We start from the raw sequence: 18680 nt of genomic DNA on the forward strand, positions 1-18680 counted from the left end.
CTCGCTCCAAAGGATAAATACTTCTTCCCTGAGGAAGTCACGTGACCAGTGATGCAATGCATCGGGTGGAACCTTGTGACGTCCTTTCTGGTGCCAATTATGGAAGTGTGTTGAGGAGGCGAGTGTGTTACTACTCCCATTTTATACTGCGGTTTTTATCCTTACTTTATGTAAGCAGCTTCTTTTATTAAACACATTTACTTTATCTGGCAATATTGCACTATGGTTGTTGTTTGTTTCCTTTGAGTGCCATTCACACAAGAAGTATTTATCCTATGGAGAAAGCTTTTTCTCTATATATGGAATCACCCATGTTGAGCGCAGGATGTGTTGATGCGAAGATTCCATGCAGCATTTTGTCTTCGTTTGGGACGTGAATGTCTTCACAGATCCACCAGCAGGATTCCCCATTTGTTTTCTGATGAGCCTTGTTTGACCTTTTTGCATTTGATTACGCAGTGTTTTTGAGTACACTACTAAATGATTGTAGCTATTTCACAGTTATACAGTGCCTTGCAAAAATATTCACCCCTTTGGCTTTTTACCTATTTTGTTACATTACAGCCTTTAGTTCAATGTTTTTTTTTAATCTGAATTATATGTGATGGATCAGAACACAATAGTCTAAGTTGGTGAAGTAAAATTAGAAAAATATATACATAAAAAAATTTTCAGAAATAAGAAAATGATAATTGGCATGTGCGTATGTATTCACCCCCTTTGTTATGAATCCCATAAAAAGCTCTGGTGCAACCAATTATCTTCAGAAGTCACATAATTAGTGAAATGATGTCCACCTGTGTGCAATCTAAGTGTCACATGATCTGTCATTACATATACACACCTTTTTGAAAGGCCCCAGAGGCTGCAACACCTAAGCAAGAGGTCCCACTAACCAAACACTGCCATGAAGACCAAGGAACTTTTTATAAAAAAATATCCAAATCTTTGATGATCCCTACGAGCACCATCAAATCTATCATAACCAAATGGAAAGAACATGGCACAACAGCAAACCTGCCAAAGAGACGGCTGCACACCAAAACTCATGGACCAGGCAAGGAGGGCATTAATCAGAGAGGCAGCACAGAGACCTAAGGTAACCCACGTTCAGAATCACTGGTTGAAAAGATTGATACCATGATGATGCCTTGCTCAAAAGCACTTCCAAATTTGCATTTATGTTTGTAATGAATGGAATTTTGCAAACAAAACCCACATTCATTGTTAGAAATGGGTCCAGCTCTTTTGAATGTTCTCAGCACTGCGGTAGAAAACCAACATTGATTTGACCCTACTAAAGACTAGAAAATAAAAAGAACATTTCACAACCAAAAATCTACCAGTGCTTAGCCAGCTTAAGAGGAAGAGTCATTGCTATGTTTGCAAATCAGAGCTTGAGATATTGAGACCTATAACGAATAGTTTTTTTCTTTTAATTTCCACACAACATGCCTGCAAATACCTGATGTGTCCTTCATTATGCCCCGTACACATGATCCGAATATTGGACGAAAACTGTCGTCCAAGGAAGAATCGTACGATTTTCGGATTGTGTGTGCACTACTTTTGAGAGCCGATCATGACAGTTAATCCGATATTATTCGATTGGACAAGCACGAAAATTTTCCTCGTACCATACCAGATCGTACAATTTTTATCTAGTCAGTATAGTGGTCGTCCAAAAATACAATACAAATACATTACACACATGACATCACTCCTGATTTGTTTTTCTGTTGTACGAGAATTTTCATGACTTTAGTTACCTATTCAATTTATGCTTGCGACTATTAAGCAAAAAAAGTCGTACGATCTGTCGTACGATATTCGGATTTCAGTGAGCCTGTTACTTTACTTTGCAGATGCAAAGCACAAGTTCACTTTAGGTTCTGGACTGCAGTTTGGGGTGTTTCTTCTTCAAGTGCTCACATCACTGCCTGTGGACACTTTCCATGGAATGTAAGAAGTGTCTGAGGGAGAGGCAACAAGACCAACCTGTGGGCCAGTATGTAGCTTCTAATCACCAGTCTCCACTACATTATTGAGGGTCAAATGGCAGCAGGAAATTAAAATTGCTTTAGAAATATTTTCTCTTATTTTATACATGGATAGGTGTGGATGGGATGGAAACAAGGATTTCTTTTTTTTTTGTTTTGTTTTCATTTTTGCTCAGAATTGGGCATTAGCATCTTCAGCCAAACTACAGACAGTATAGCCCGAAGCAAAAAAAAAAAAAAAATGAGCGCAGGGCTAACACGATAAGGAACACAGAGTGAGCCGGGGAAGTCAGGGGTTAAAAAACCCCTTGGTTAGTTCATTTAGCTTTATGATAATTGGGCAGCCAGTGTGGGGAGGGGCTGCAAGGATAGTCTTGGGGGATGTTACCTAGAGCCGGACATCCAAGGGAGGACACGTGGAGGAGAAACATTCCTGCCTGCTTGCCCTACATTGGATTGATTTGTCCTCTTTTATTTTTGTTTATTTTTTCAGGCCAAAGTGTGGTTGGGGTCTTTGGAGGCATTTTAAAAACAACATGCTGTGATTATCTTATTAGGGACCCATCTAAGGTATGGAGTCCTCGGTGCAATGCCAGTTATGGTGGATTAACTGGTAATTACATTTGTGGTATCTGCAGAATGTGGTTTGTCCTCGAGCCGGTGAGGTGCGGCTGGGGACCATGGAAGTAGTTTTGCAGATACAATGTGGATAATTTGATACTTGGTGCCTCCAAGGATCGGCAACCTTAAATTTTATAGTTATTGTAGTATTTTGTTATATAATTTGCTATTGTTTTAATAAAGGGGCAGAAACAGCCAATTTCCTCCAACATTTGTGTCATGGTTTTTGGTAAGTTTAGTTGGGGTAAAAAAGATGGTGTGGTGCAGCTTTTAGTGATACAAAGGGTTAGGATTATATCTGGGGTACCTTTGTCATGTAATTCTAACCCCACTACTAGTCAAAGTGTATTTTCACCTATACCAGTCCTGTTCTCTTAAGGCAAGCAAGTTTACAAGTACCTGGTTGCTCCAGGACTTAATATGTATAGGCACTACCTAAGTGGTACAAGAGGTGAAACAAAGATATACAAAGAAGTACCTGTGGTCCTTAGAGTGCTTAGGAATGGGCTAATGTTTCAGCAGGTGAGTAGCCAGTAACAAAATTTAGACATCACGCACAGCTCTCTCTCTCTCTGATGAGAGTTTTCCAGGAAGGGAGGGGGGATGAGTCATAAGAGGGCAAATGAGAGCTGCAGAGCTGGAGGTGTGCCTCTGTGTGTCTATGTAAATACAGGAAGTGAACAGGCAGCAGCTTCAGCTGCCCACAATTAAAATGGATGCAGCCAGACTCAGTGGAGGGAGATTTCTGCAGCATATTTGGCAAGTACAGAATCACAATATATATAAAATAACATGCAAAGTGGTTGGAGGGAAGTTTCAGAAGGGCAAAGATGTTTTTATTACAAATGATGTGAGCAGACTGCAGTTCCTCTTTAAAGGTTGCAAAGTCCAATCAGCCTCTGCCCCAGATGATCTACCTTTACGATGTTACTGTTGTTAACCTGCCATTAAATGGCACTGTATTGTGAAGGATACCGGAGCTTCTCAACTGCATCTTCATCAATGGTTCCTCGGCTGTTGTAGATTAGGGCACTGCTCAGCAAGACAGACAGACAAAAAATCTTCAGATCATTTTTACTGTTTCTCTGTAAAACAACAATGTCCTCAGGTTACATGGAGTTTACTGTTCAAGTATTGAGGCTGAAAAGCTTCCACAATGAGAAGGTGTTGATAACTGGACCTGAAAGCAGCAACACTACTTCTTTACAAATGGACTCAGAGTCCTTCTCAAACTATGGGACATAATTTGTAATATAGATCCCAGAAGCAAAAATTTGGTACAGATGTTTATCAATTTGTTTATTTTTAATGCACTCTCTAAAACTTTTTTTAAAAAAATACTTTTGCTATGGATGAGACCATGATTTAGAGCAGAGGTCTCAAACTGGTGGCCCTCCAGCTGTTGCAAAACTACAAGTCCCATGAGGCATTGCAAGGCTGACAGTTACAAGCCTGACTCCCACAGGCAGAGGCATGATGGGACTTGTAGTTTTGCAACAGCTGGAGGGCCACCAATTTGAGACCCCTGATTTAGAGTAACTCCCCTTTTGTTGAGAATAAAACAATCCTCTCTAGGTGATCAATGTACGTTGCAGGAATTTTACCAAACTTTGAAGCAGAGTCCGACCTGTTTCCTTACCTGCTAAAGATGGGAAGGTCTGGTTAATTATAACCACTTGGTGCACTCTCAGTGCTCTTATGGAAAAAGTTGCAATGCCTGTGTCCCCTTAGAAGCATTTAACCCTTGGGGAGTATCCCATCAAAACTGAAACTCTTATTGCAGGGTATAGTTACCTATTAAATACAGACATACTGTATATGTGAGCTATTCTACCTCCCAATGATTTGTATTCACATTATTCAGGCACCTTCACCAGACAGTCAGGTCCATAACTACTTCTTTCCTTTACAGATTACCAATATAACCCGGTCACCCACCTACTTCATAAAAATACAAAAGCACCAAATGTGATCTATGAGTACAGTGGTCTATAATGGGAGCGAGGAAAGAACCAATATTACTACATCATCTGTTCTGGTTACTAAAGAGGAATTTGGTCAAAGCTTACTTTTTGGACGTCCCCCAGACCTTCTGTATCCAGCAGGACCAATGTTTTCTCTTTCATTAGGGGATGGGGGACACACCACATCCAGATACCTTTGGTCTTTGCTTGCACAGCGGCACTCAGCTCAAAACCTGAAAGCAGAGGATATTCCCAGATACGTATGTCACTTCTTACGGTAGACTTAGTGGCCCATTCACATTTATGAGGCCACTTAGGCCATATTATTGTGGTATTACATGGTAACATACATCTGTTGCCACACTTTTTTTTTTTTTTAACCAATAATTGTTATTAAGGTTTTTACATGTGTACATCCAACTATACACAGATAAAGAAGAAAAGAAAAGAAATACAATAAAGTGTGGTGCACAGTACACCATTCAACAATTTACATGCTACTCGTAAATTACACATACTTAGACTTCCAACCCTACTGAAGCACAAATCTAAACATTCAAACAAAGATGCATTGATCTGATGCAGTGGTTCTCAACTCCTGTCCTCAGGACCCACTAACAGGCCAGGTTTGCAGGATAACTGAAATACATCACAGGTGATATCATTTTCTGCTCAGTGATCTATTCTAGTATTCTAGTGTGCATCTTCCCAAGGTAATACTTAAAATCTGGCCTGTTAGTGGGTCCTGAGAACAGCAGTTGAGAACCACTGCTTTAAAGGGATACAATATGGAGAAATGGGCACACAGAGATGTACTACACATGTTATTTATTTTGCCCAGATATACACTTTAAGGCTCCATGCACACTAAAGCTCAAAAAAGCTTTTCTGGATGTCAGATTGCTGGCAGAAAACTCTGGTTGAAAAACGTTCTTTTAACAGTGTTTTGTACTAGCGTTTATGAGCATTTATGAACGTTTTTTAGCGTTAGCGCTTATGGGCGTTTTTAATAAAAATACACAGAGGACACTCCAAAAATCCTACAATGCATTCCAAACTCTCACAATGCATTGAAAAAATAGAACGCCGAATGCTAATTAACGCGCGTTTATGAGCGTTTATCGGCATTTATCACCGTTTGGCGTTTTTTTGGTGGTGAAAAACGGCACTTTGAACGCGAATTCCTGGCGTTTGGAAAAAAGCCCATAAACTCCATTAAAGCTAAAAAATGTCCATGTGTGCATGGACACATAGGATAACATAGAGTGGAGTTTATGGGCTTTTAAAAAAAACGCCCATAAAAACTGCAGTTTATCAGCTCCAGTGTGCATGGAGCCTAATAGCACAATCTGTTGTCACCGAATCCCTCACCTTTTAGAACACCAGCCAACTTGTTCATCAAATAAGATTTTCCAGTACGATACATTCCATTAATGGCCACCACAACCAATGGCTGATTTATCTTGGACAAGATTTCTACCGCTTCAGCATTGACCTGGAGACTTCCATCTTTAAGATTTTCAATCAGACACACTGGAGCCTCCATTTTTATATCCTGCCTAAAAACAAACAGACATGTTTATTATAAATCAAGGCAGAGATGTAACTAGAGCTTTCAGGGCCCTGGTGCAAGAAACCACGAAGGGCACCCCTGACCCCTTACTCCCATCAGGGGGCCCTTTATTATGACCCCGCAGTGGGACCCTTTCACATGCTTTGCTGTGGGCCCCCTTACTGCCATCTTGAACAGTGGCAGAACCCCAGGGCCCGGTCGCAAGTGTGACCTTTGTGACCCTGGTAGTCTTTCAATTGTGTCAGTTTTTATTTTTGTTATTTTATCTAGGGAGCTGTAGGACCTAGATAAGAGGGGCGGTGGGGGCAGCACATAGAGGAACTGATATCCTCCATTTTCCTCCTGCAGCCGCTAAATGCCTGTGGGAGGGAGAGGAGGAGACATAAGGCTTTCAGTGGCTGCAGGAGGAAAATGGAGGGTATCAGTTCCTCTATATCTTCTATATCCCGCCCTTATCCCTCTGAAGGTCAATCATAGTAGGTGGTTGGGTGTAATTAATACTTTGTTGTCCCTCATGGTTTTCTCTGCCCTCACCCCTCTGGGATTTGTAGTTTAGACTTCTCTGGATTCCCTTCTCCCATGACAGGTCCTCTTTCCCCTCCTACTGATGGGTTTATGGCTCAGGAACAGGAGCACAGCACGGGCTTAGTGACAGGGGGTGGAGTTACCAGTCTCTAATACATTTTCCACCATAGCAGGCCCCTTTTACCCCTTCCACTGATTGGTATAAGGCTCAGGGACCGGAGGGATTACCAGTCTCTAATTCCCTCCCCCATGACGAGTCGTCTTTTCCCCTATCAGTCACCGGTTATGGCTCAGGGACGTGGGGTGGAATTCATATTAACATACCAGGCTCCTCCATGCTGTCACTGTCCCAGGCAGTCAATGTCAGTTCCTCTCCGGACCGGACTGTCATGTCTCTCCCACCACCCGCTTCCTCCAAGGCTCCCTCACAGTGTGTTGGGTGCTATGGATTTCCAGCTCTGGATAAATGCAGAACAGAGCAGGGAAGCGGTGTGGGAGTTCCTGAGGCATGGGTATGACAAGCTGGACACTGCACACACACCTGAAAGCAGGGCCTGGATAGAAGAGGTCGCTGAATGCCTGTTGGAGGGAGAGGAGGAGAAGCCGGCATTCAGCGGCTACATGGAGGAAATGGAATGCATCAGTTTGTCAATATGCCGCCTCTCCTATGCAGGTGTACAGGGGAGCTGCATGACCCCTGTAGTTATACCCCTGATTAAAGTGTACAGAAACCAAAATACTTGTGGGTCTATTTATAATCAATTTGCTGTATGTTTTGTCCAACAAAATTCTTTGTATATTCATTCTGGGTGAAATAACCACTGGTCTAGCAGGGCAGCTTTTTTTAACCACTTTAAATCCAGACTGTTTCATCCCCTTCTTGCTCTCGCCATTTTTCTGATAACAGCGCAGTCACAATTTAAATAACAATTACACTGTACCCAAATTAATGTTATATCATTTTTTTTTAGACAGATAGATTTTGATGATATTTAAATACCACTGGATTCTTTATTTTTTGCCACATAAAGGAAAAAAGACTGAACATTTTGAAAAAAAAAGTTTCTCTAATTTTTGTTAAACATGTTGCAAATAAATAATATTTTTTCATAAATTTAGGCCAAAATGTATTCTGCTACATTTGGGTAAAAATAACACAAATTGGGGACGTGGTCTGGCCGCTGTGAGAGATGACCGCCTACCTGCAGCGCTCTACTTCACAGGGCACCACAGCAACTCTCAACGATTGTACCCGCTGTAATTCTTCTCCATTACGAAGCATTTAACTCTTGAGCACCCGTGGGATATGTCCTGGAAGAAGGAGAGGCCTCAGAGTTCCAGACGACTTCACAAATTGTTCATGAAGCCGCCACAGCATGGACCCCAAGATTGCGCCAGGAAGGAAAGCTGCTGCTGTCCCTTCCAGTCTCCCAGCCTCCAGTGGACCTGGATTTGAACGATTCTTCAGTATTGGAATAATTTGCTTCTCTGCCTGCTGCCTCCTCTCTCTCCACAACAGACCGAGGTTGTAATTGCATAGTTTTCATCTATGGTTTTGTGGAATATAAAGCTGTATAATGATGAATGGATAAGTTGTATTTATAAAAGGAAAATAAAAAATTTTGATTATAAAAAAAACAACAGACAGAGGTAAGAGAGCAGCCTTATCTCCAGCACACTCTCCCAACAAACCGCCATCCACAAAGAAAAAGCACTGGGGGTGACACCATTACAGCTACACAGGCAGACATGCCTAATACTTAGCGGTTCTACCTGCTTCTAATAACCCAGCCTCAGGGAACTTTTTAAAATTTATGCTTCTCATGTTTCATGCTGTTTTCCAAAGAAATCTTAGAGCTTCGATTACACACATGCCAAACAAATTAGAAGCTGTGGAGGAGCATATTGATTTCTTGGAGAGCCAGATGAGTGAAGTGGCTAAAGCTAACAACACTGTTGTAGATAAACAGGATGACCACTCAACTATTATTTGCCAACTGCAGCTTCAAATTGCTGACCTGGAGGACTGCTCCAGGTGGAACAATATAAAAATCAGGGGTATCCCTGAATCTGTCACGCCTGGGGAGCTAAATTCATATTTGCAGTAGCTTTTCTGTAAACTAATCCCTGACATCACTTCATAGGATATCCGTATAGGCAGGGCACACAGAATTCAAAAGTTCAGTCATCTCCCAGCATCGGTACCTCATAATACCATTGCATCGCTGCACTTCTTCCACATCAAACAGAGATTAATGTGGCCAGATACTTTCACACATTACCAGAGCTTAACACACAATCTCTCGCTGCAATGACATTTCAGTGGCGACCTCTCAAGCCCGCATGGCATTTACCCCACTCGCTTCCATCCTTCAAGCTCAGAATATTGCTTACAGATTGGGGTTCCCGACCAAGTTATTGGTGACATACTGATGTGATTATGATGAAGAAATAATACATTTTATAATCTTCTGGTGGAGATGTTAAATTCAGTTAGGCCTCAAGACAGATGAAATAAAGGTCTTTGTGACTTCATATGTTTTCCAAATTTCAATGGATCAACCATTCCAAAATTTTACAAGCCTTGTGTTCAAACAAGAATGATAGAAACCAGTTCTTCAAGCACTCAACTTATTGCGAAGCAGAAACCAGAAAAACATTTACCTGTCCTTGTTGAATGGATAAGAAAAGAGACACAAATACGTCACTAGACTGTTATCACATAGAAATCACCCTTTTCTAACAAAACCCATTGTGTTAGATTTTAGGAGTTGTGTATACAGCTAAACCATCTCTAAATATTCACTGAGTCTGTTCAATGTTCATTTCAAGACATTTTTAGGAAGAGATTTGAATTTTGTGCAGTCAGTGCTTTTTTTAAAAATACATGTGTTTGATTATAAGTTACTCAAATTATATATTATATTTCAGGCCACAGATACAATTATGATTTTAATATCTACTGACCCAATGATAATTCTGTTGTAAGGTAAAAATATAAAGATTTTGATGTAGAACAAATTAGAATAGTTTTAACCCCTTTATGACTAAGCCTATTTTTGACATTTGGTGTTTACAAGTTAAAATCCATATTTTTTGCTAGAAAATAACTTAGAGCCCCCAAACATTATATATATATTTTTTAGCAGAGAATCTAGAGAATAAAATGGCGATTGTTGCAATATTTTATGTCACACGGTAATTGTGCAGCACCTTTTAAACGCAACCTTTAGGGGAAAAGGGACACGTTCATGAATTTTAAAAAAAACAAACAGTAAAGTTAGCCCAATTTTTTTGTATAATGTGAAAGATGATCTTACGCTGAGTAAATAGATACCAAATAGTTATGCTTTATAATTGCATGCACTCGTGGAATAGCGACAAACTATGGTACCTAAAAATCTCTATAGGTGACACTTTAAACATTTTTTACGGTTACCAGGTTAGAGTTACAGAGGAGGTTTAATGCTAGAATTAAATTATCACAGCGATACCTCACATGTGTGATTTGAACACCGTTTACATATGCGGGCGCGACTTCCGTATGCGTTTTCTTTGCTACAGGAGCTTGCGGCAAACAGGGGCGCTTCAAAATGTATTTATTTTTTCTTATTTATTCTTATATTAATAAATTGTGTTTAAAATAATGTGATCACATTTATTGCTGTCATAAGGAATGTAAACATCCCTTGTGACAGTAATAGGTGGTGACAGGTACTCTCTAAAAGACCCCTGATCCCTCCTTTGCACTTCAAAGTATTCAGATCGCCATTTTTGGCGATTCTGAATACTGTATATTTTTTTAAAACCGGTGCCATTGGCAGCTGAGTAAACGGGAAGTGACGTCATGACGTTGCTTCCGTGTTTACAATTAAGAGACTGGAACAAAGCCACTTACGGCTTCGTTCCAGACTGTCACTAGCCGCCGGAGGTGGCGGATTGCCGATCGGGCCTTCCGGTGGAACGGGAGGCTCGGTAAGAGCGGTAGGAGGCGGCGGGAGGGGGGGGGATCCCTTCCTGCTCCTCCGGTATAACAGCGGAGCGTCTTTTAGCCACATCGGTTGTTATCCCTGGAAAGCTGATCGCCGGCTCTAAAAAACAGTACCGGGATGATGCCTGCAGCTGCGGGCATCATCCCGATATAACCCCCGAAAGCCGAGGCCGCACTTCTGCGTATGCTCGGCGGGAAGGGGTTAAAATGCCAATCAGTGTTATGTAAGACATATGAATCATGACTATAATTGTATTGATTAATATATAGTATGTGTTTTTCCTAGATAGACAAGTCTTTAAAAGATATACAAGATATACATTTATCCATATATATACCTATTTTATGTGATATTGATTAATCAAAATTATACTGAGAGTATTGTATATTATGCCGGTTACCAGAATCTCCGAATAATATAAATCATATATATATATATATATATATTCCTCAGCACCAATATACAAACAGATACACATTATGAAAATATAACATATTATTTAAAAGATAGTTCAGAACACATTTTTATGCTCTCAGACATGCCTAGTGGTTGAAGGTGATATTACCTGAAATTCACCAAAGTAAATCATTAGATTCTTTTAACCAATGGAAAAGAAGCCATACCTTTTGGGCAGAGCTTATTATAATTTTCCGATACATATGGGTTGTGACTCCGCTAACAGCATTCTCCGTTTTTTCCTCACCTGATCAAGACTGGAGTACCCGGACAGAACAGAACAATAGTCCTAAAACTCCATGGGGTGTCTTTCTCCTTCCAATTTAACCAGGAAGTCAATTTCCCGTCTTCTTGGTTGAGTGGGAACCACATCCCCTGTAGGTTGAGCTAACGCTGGTGACTAGGGATGAGCCAAACACCCCCCAGTTCGGTTTGCACGAGAACTTGCGAACAGGAAAAAAATTTGTTCGAACACGCGAACACAGTTAAAGTCTATGGGACACGAACATGAATAATCAAAAGTGCTAATTTTAAAGGCTTATATGCAAGTTATTGTCATAAAAAGTGTTTGGGGACCTGGGCCCTGCCCCAGGGGACATGGATCAATGCAAAAAAAAGTTTTTAAAAACGGCTGTTTTTTCGGGAGCAGTGATTTTAATAATGCTTAAAGTGAAACAATAAAAGTGTAATATCCCTTTAAATTTCGTACCTGGGGGGTGTCTATAGTATGCTTGTAAAGGGGCGCATGTTTCCCCTGTTTAGAACAGTCTGACAGCAAAATGACATTTCATAGGAAAAAAAGTAATTTAAAACTACTCGTGGCTATTAATGAATTGCCGGTCCGACAATACACATAAAAGTTCATTGATAAAAACGGCATGGAAATTCCCCACAGGGGAACCAAAATTTTAAAAAAATGACGTGGGGGTCCCCCTAAATTCCATACCAGGCCCTTCAGGTCTAGTATGGATATTAAGGGGAACCCCGGCCAAGATTCTAAAAAAAATGGCGTGGGGTCCCCCTCAAAATCTATACCAGACCCTCCTGGTCTGGTATGGATTTTAAGGGGAACCCCGCGCCAAAATTTAAAAACAAAATGGCGTTGGGTCCCCCTAAAAAGCCATACCAGACCCTTATCCGAGCACGCAACCTGGCAGGCCGCAGGAAAAGAGGGGGGACGAGAGAGCGCCCCCCTCCTGAACCATACCAGGCCACATGCCCTCAACATTGGGAGGGTGCTTTGGGGTAGCCCCCCAAAACACCTTGTCCCCATGTTGATGAGGACAAGAGCCTCATCCCCACAACCCTTGGCTGGTGGTTGTGGGGGTCTGCGGACGGGGGCCTTATCGGAATCTGGAAGCCCCCTTTAACAAGGGGACCCCCAGATCCCGGCCCTCCCCCCTGTGTGAAATGGTAAGGGGGTACTTACCCCTACCATTTCACAAAAAAACTGTCAAAAATGTTAAAAATAACAAGAGACAGTTTTTGACAATTCCTTTATTTAAATGCTTCTTCTTTCTTCTATCTTCTTTCTTCTTTCTTCTATCATCCTTCTATTTCTTCCTCCATCTTCTTCTTCTGGTTCTTCTGGTTCTTCCTCTGGTGTTCTCATCCGGCATCTTTCTCTGCAGCGTCGGCGTCTTCTTCCCTTCTTCTCCTCGGGCCGCTCTGCATCCATGATGGCATGGTGGGAGGCTCCCGCTGTGTGACGCTTCTCTCTTCATCTTTTTCTGGGGGGACCCCATGCCGTTTTTTTTAAAATTTTGGCACAGGGTTCCCCTTAATATTCATACCAGACCTGAGGGGCCTGGTATGGAATTAGGGGGACCCCCAACGTCATTTTTTTTTTTCAATTTTGGTTCAGGGTACCCCTGTGGGGAATTCCCATGCCTTATTAAAATCACTGCTCCCGTAAAATGGACGTTTTTAAAACTTTTTTTTGCATTGATCCATGTCCCCTGGGGCAGGACCCAGGTCCCCAAACACTTTTTATGACAATAACTTGCATATAAGCCTTTAAAATTAGCACTTTTGATTTCTCTCATAGACTTTTAAAGGGTGTTCATTCGAATTTGCTGCGAACACCCCAAATTGTTCGCGAACTGGCGAACAGCCGATGTTCGAGTCGAACATGAGTTCAACTTGAACTCGAAGCTCGTCCCTACTGGTGACCTGCTTGGCAGCTACCGTTTCATTCAGGAAAGTTGAAATATGTACTTGGTTCCAGCATGGCTTAAGGAAGAGTCAGTCAGCATCAACACGTTCAGTCACCTCCTAGATTGTTAAGACAATTAAAAGAGTCTACTCTTTGGAACTCGGAGGTTGCAAGAAGTAATTCCTCTTTAAGAGTATCCATCTTGAAAGCCATGACAGCCATTCTAAAAACTCTGATAACCAGCAATTCAGACCAGTAGCCATTTTGGAATGGGTAATTATGTTGTGTTGATTTTATTTTATATTCATTTGTGTTCTCTTAAATATTGATTGATTGAGTATCATACAATTGATAATTATTCTCTCGAATTAATAACCGCCTTATAGATTTTTCTCTAAAGATTCAATTTTCAATATATTTTTCATTTTGCATAGTTTCCATCTGATTGACATAACAAACGTCTAATTGTTTTCACGTTGTTAACCATTTACTCACCTGCAGTATAGTAACGGTTGCATTTGTGAAATACAGACGTTCTGTCTGATTGTAATTTTACAAGGTTATTGATTTTACAGGGAAGTTTATCATTGCTGTATCATGTCAAAGGTACTACAACCCCATTTAGTGGGTGTTTCAACTGATATTCAAGCTGTTATGTAACGCAATTGGTATTTTAATTTCATGTAACTTTTGTTTTTGTCAACCAATATATATATATATATATATATATATATATATATATATATATATATATAACTATTTTGTATGATTACATGTCTGGTGAAAATATTTCATATTTTTAGATTGTGGTCATAATAGATTGAACTGTATCTTAAAAATATCATCGTTAAAATATACTTAAATCATAAATACCGTGCAGGAAAACTTTCCTTAATAAGTACAACATTGTGGGTATATATAGTGCAGCGCTAGTTTGGATCACAAAAAGTGTTAAAAAAAACAAATATATTCAACCTTTTGTTCAGATCACATTAAATTCAGAATAGTACCAAGAAAGACCTCAATAAGTATCTGTTTGCATAGAAAATCTGAGGGTCAATAAAGAGTCCCAAACAGGTGGTGGTGTCCAAACACCACGTAGATGGATTGAGGCAACACACAATAATAGGATCAGAAAAATTAAATGTATCCCACCATTTTGTTCATAACATATATTCAAAAACTGGTACTGAGAAGGATTTCAATAAATATCTGTTGCATAGAGAATCTAGAGACCAGATAAAGAGTCCCAAACAGATGGTGGTGTCTATACACCGCGTAGATAGATCGAGAAGAGGTAATACACAATGATAGAATCCCCCGTGTGGAAGCAATGCAGGCTTACCGGAACCGTTGGACTCACAGAGACATATATCCCCTGAGTCAGAAATGCTTGTGTTGCCACCGGGCAATGAAGTAGGATCTCCCGATGGGACAATATGGAATCCAGATGCCGTTTCTAGGGCTCCCGACAGAATTCTTTCATGTATACCCCAATTTCGTGGTGGCAGGGTTATCTAAAATAAAATCCCCCTACACAACATACATTGTGCCTGGTCCAATAACAGCCTCCAAATCAACCCCTCCTTCCCTATCCATGTGTGAAACAGACAGCAGTGGACTGTGCGTTATTCTTCATGGTTCAGTCACTTCCCAAACGGCGCGGAACGACACAATAATTCGGCGCTTCGGCCATCACTGCAGCCCTCCACCAGTTGGGGCTTTGTGGCCGAGTGGCCCGACGGAAGCCTTTCCTCAGTGCAAGACACATGAAAGCCCGCATGGAGTTTGCTAAAAAACACCTGAAGGACTCCAAGATGGTGATAAATAAGATTCTCTGGTCTGATGAGACCAAGATATAACTTTTTGGCCTTAATTCCAAGTGGTATGTGTGGAGAAAACCAGGCACTGCTCATCACTAGGGATGAGCTGAACACCCCCCCTGTTCGGTTCGCACCAGAACTTGCGAACAGGCAAAAAATTTGTTCGAACACGCAAACACCGTTAAAGTCTATGGGACACGAACATGAATAATCAAAAGTGCTCATTTTAAAGGTTTATATGCAAGTTATTGTCATAAAAAGTGTTTGGGGACCTGGGTCCTGCCCCAGGGGACAAGGATCAATGCAAAAAAAAGTTTTAAAAATGGCCATTTTTTCGGGAGCAGTGATTTTAATAATGCTTAAAGTGAAACAATAAAAGTGTAATATCCCTTTAAATTTCATACCTGGGGGGTGTCTATAGTATGCCTGTAAAGGGGCGCATGTTTCCTGTGTTTAGAACAGTCTGACAGCAAAATTACATTTCAAAGGAAAAAAGTCATTTAAAACTACTTGCGGCTATTAATGAATTGCCGGTCCGACAATACACATAAAAGTTAATTGATAAAAACGGCATGGAAATTCCCCACAGGGGAACCCTGAACCAATATCTTCTATCTTCCCTCGGTTTCTTCCTCCATCTTCTTCTTCTGGTTCTTCTGGTTCTTCCTCCAGTGGATTTCCTCCGCGGCGTCTTCTTATCTTCTTCTCCTCGGCGGCTCCGCATCCATGATGGCATGGAGGGAGGCTCCTGCTGTGTGACGCTTCTCTCTTCATCTTTTTCTTCATCTTTTTCTCTTCATCTTCTTCTCTTCATCTTCTTGTCTTCATCTTCTTTTCAGGCCGCTCCACATCCATGATGGCTGTGTGACGCTTCTCCTCTTCTGAGGGTTCTTAAATAACGGGGGGCGGGGCCACCTGGTGACCCCGCCCCCCTCTGATGCATGGGGACTTGCTGGGGACTTCCCTGTGGCATTCTCCGTGACGTCAGAGGGGGGCAGAGTCACCCGTTACGTAACCCTGCCCCCTTCTGACCTCACGGGGAATGTCACAGGGAAGTCCCCGTCAAGTCCCTGTGCATCAGAGGGGGGCGGGGTCACTGGGTGGCCCTGCCCCCCATTATTTAAGAACCCTCAGAAGAGGAGAAGCGTCACACAGCGGGAGCCTCCCTCCATGCCATCATGGATGCAGAGTGGCCCGAAAAGAAGATAAAGACAAGAAGATGAAGAGAAGAAGATGAAAAGATGAAGAAAAAGATGAAGCGAGAAGCGTCACACAGCGGGAGCCTCCCTCTATGCCATCATGGATGCGGAGCGGCCCGAGGAGAAGAAGATAAGAAGACGCCGCGGAGGAGATGCCGGACGAGAACACCGGAGGAAGAACCAGAAGAACCAGAAGAAGAAGAAGATGGAGGATGAAACCAAAGGAAGATAGAAGATAGAAGAAAGAAGAAGCATTTAAATAAAGGAATTGTCAAAAACTGTCTCTTGTCATTTTTAAAATTTTTGACAGTTTTTTTGTGAAATGGTAGGGGTACTTTTGTACCCCCTTACCATTTCACACAGGGAGGAGGGCTGGGATCTAGGGGTGATCTTGTTAAAGGGGGCTTCCAGATTCCAATAAGCCCCCCGCCTGCAGACCCCCACAACCACTGGGCAAGGATTGTGGGGATGAGGCCCTTGTCCCCATCAACATGGGGACAAGGTGTTATAGGGGGCTACCCCAAAGCACCCTTCCAATGTTGAGGGAATGTGGCCTGGTACGGTTCAGGAGGGGGGGCGCTCTCTCGTCCCCCCCTCTTTTTCTGCAGCCTGCCAGGTTGTGTGCTTGGATAAGGGTCTGGTACGGATTTTTGGGGGGACTCCAAGCGTTTTTTTTTTTAATTTTGGCGCCGGGTTCCCCTTAAAATCCATACCAGACCTGTAAGGTCTGGTATGGATTTTAAGGGGGACCCCACGCCATTTTTCCCCTTAATATCCATAGCAGACCTGAAGGGCCTGGTATGGAATTTAGGGGGACCCCCATGTCATTTTTTTTTAAATTTTGGTTCAGGGTCCCCCTGTGTGGAATTCCCATGCCGTTTATATCAACGAACTTTTATGTGTATTGTCAGACCGGCAATTCATTAATAGCCGGGAGTAGTTTTAAATGACTTTTTTTCCTTTGAAATGTCATTTTGCTGTCAGACTGTTCTAAACACAGGAAACATGCACCCATTTACAGGCATACTATAAACACCCCCCAGGTACGAAATTTAAAGGGATATTACACTTTTTTTGTTTCACTTTAAGCATTATTAAAATCACTGCTCTCGAAAAAAAGTCTGTTTTTAAAACTTTTTTTGCATTGATCCATGTCCCCTGGGGCAGGACTCAGGTCCCCACACACTTTTTATGACAATACCATGCATATAAGCCTTTAAAATTAGCACTTTTGATTTCTCCCATAGACTTTTAAATGGTGTTCTGCGGCATTCGAATTTGCCGCGAATACCCCAAATTGTTTGCTGTTTGGAGAACAGCCGATGTTCGAGTCGAACTAGAGTTCGACTCGAACTCGAAGCTCATCCCTACTCATCACCTGTCCAATACAGTCCCTACCGTGAAGCATGGTGGTGGCAGCATCATGCTGTGGCGGTGTTTTTCAACTGCAGAGACAGGACGACTGGTTGCAATCGAGGGAAAAATGAATGCGGCCAAGTACAGGGATATCCTGGACAAAAACCTTCTCCAGAGTGCTCAGGACCTCAGACTGGGCTGAAGGTTTACCTTCCAACAAGACAATGACCCCAAGTACACAGCTAAAATAACGAAGGAGTGGCTTCACAACAACTCCGTGACTGGCCCAGCCAGAGCCCTGACTTAAACCCAATTGAGCATCTCTGGAGAGACCTAAAAATGGCTGTTCACCAACGTTTACCATCCAACCTGACAAAACTGGAGAGGATCTGCAAGGAGGAATGGCAGAGGAACCCCAAATCCAAGTGTGAAAAACTTGTTGCATCTTTCCCAAAAATACTCATGGCTATGTTAGATCAAAAGGGAGCTTCTACTAAATACTGAGCAAAGGGTCTGAATACTTAGGACCATGTGATATTTCAGTTTTTCTTTTTTAATAAAACTGCAAAAATGTCAACAATTCTGTGTTTTTCTGTCAATATGGGGTGCTGTGTGTACATTAATGAGGAAAAAAAATCAACTTAAGTGATTTTAGCAAATGGCTGCAATATAATAAAGAGTGAAAAATTTAAGGGGGTCTGAATACTTTCCGTCCCCACTGTATGTGTCCAAGAAACTCACTATGCCCTTAACAAAGCCCCTTGCTGTTCTCATAAGCTATACCCACACTGCTTTTTCACCAATGCAGATTGGAAAACCAAAGGTGTAATGATAGCTGTACGCACCTCCATTGCTTTTAAATTAGATCACGTAGTGGAAGACCCCCATGGGGGATTTCTTACACTCTTAGCCTCTTTCAATAGTAGCCCGCAGTCAATCTATATGCTCCTAACAGTCATCAAAAGTCCTACTATTGCTCTGTTTTAAGTAAATTGACTGCCTACCCAAGGGACCAC

At 41.7% G+C, this 18680-nt stretch overlaps 1 protein-coding gene across 4 annotated transcripts in view; it reads right to left on the reverse strand.

Moving 5' to 3' along the window:
- The window catches only part of LOC141148209 (uncharacterized), a 116601-nt gene that overhangs the window by 69440 nt on the left and 28481 nt on the right, over positions 1-18680 (reverse strand). For all 4 annotated transcript variants that reach the window (XM_073635443.1, XM_073635445.1, XM_073635444.1 and 1 more), the window contains exons 3-5: positions 5957-6144; positions 4691-4818; positions 3597-3706 (exon numbers count right to left, since the gene is read on the reverse strand). In XM_073635443.1, coding sequence (XP_073491544.1) covers positions 3597-3706; positions 4691-4818; positions 5957-6144 — 426 coding nt within the window. The remainder of the gene's footprint in view (positions 1-3596; positions 3707-4690; positions 4819-5956; positions 6145-18680) is intronic.

The sequence above is a fragment of the Aquarana catesbeiana genome, linkage group LG06 (assembly GCF_042186555.1).
Source record: "Aquarana catesbeiana isolate 2022-GZ linkage group LG06, ASM4218655v1, whole genome shotgun sequence".
NCBI lineage: Eukaryota > Metazoa > Chordata > Amphibia > Anura > Ranidae > Aquarana > Aquarana catesbeiana.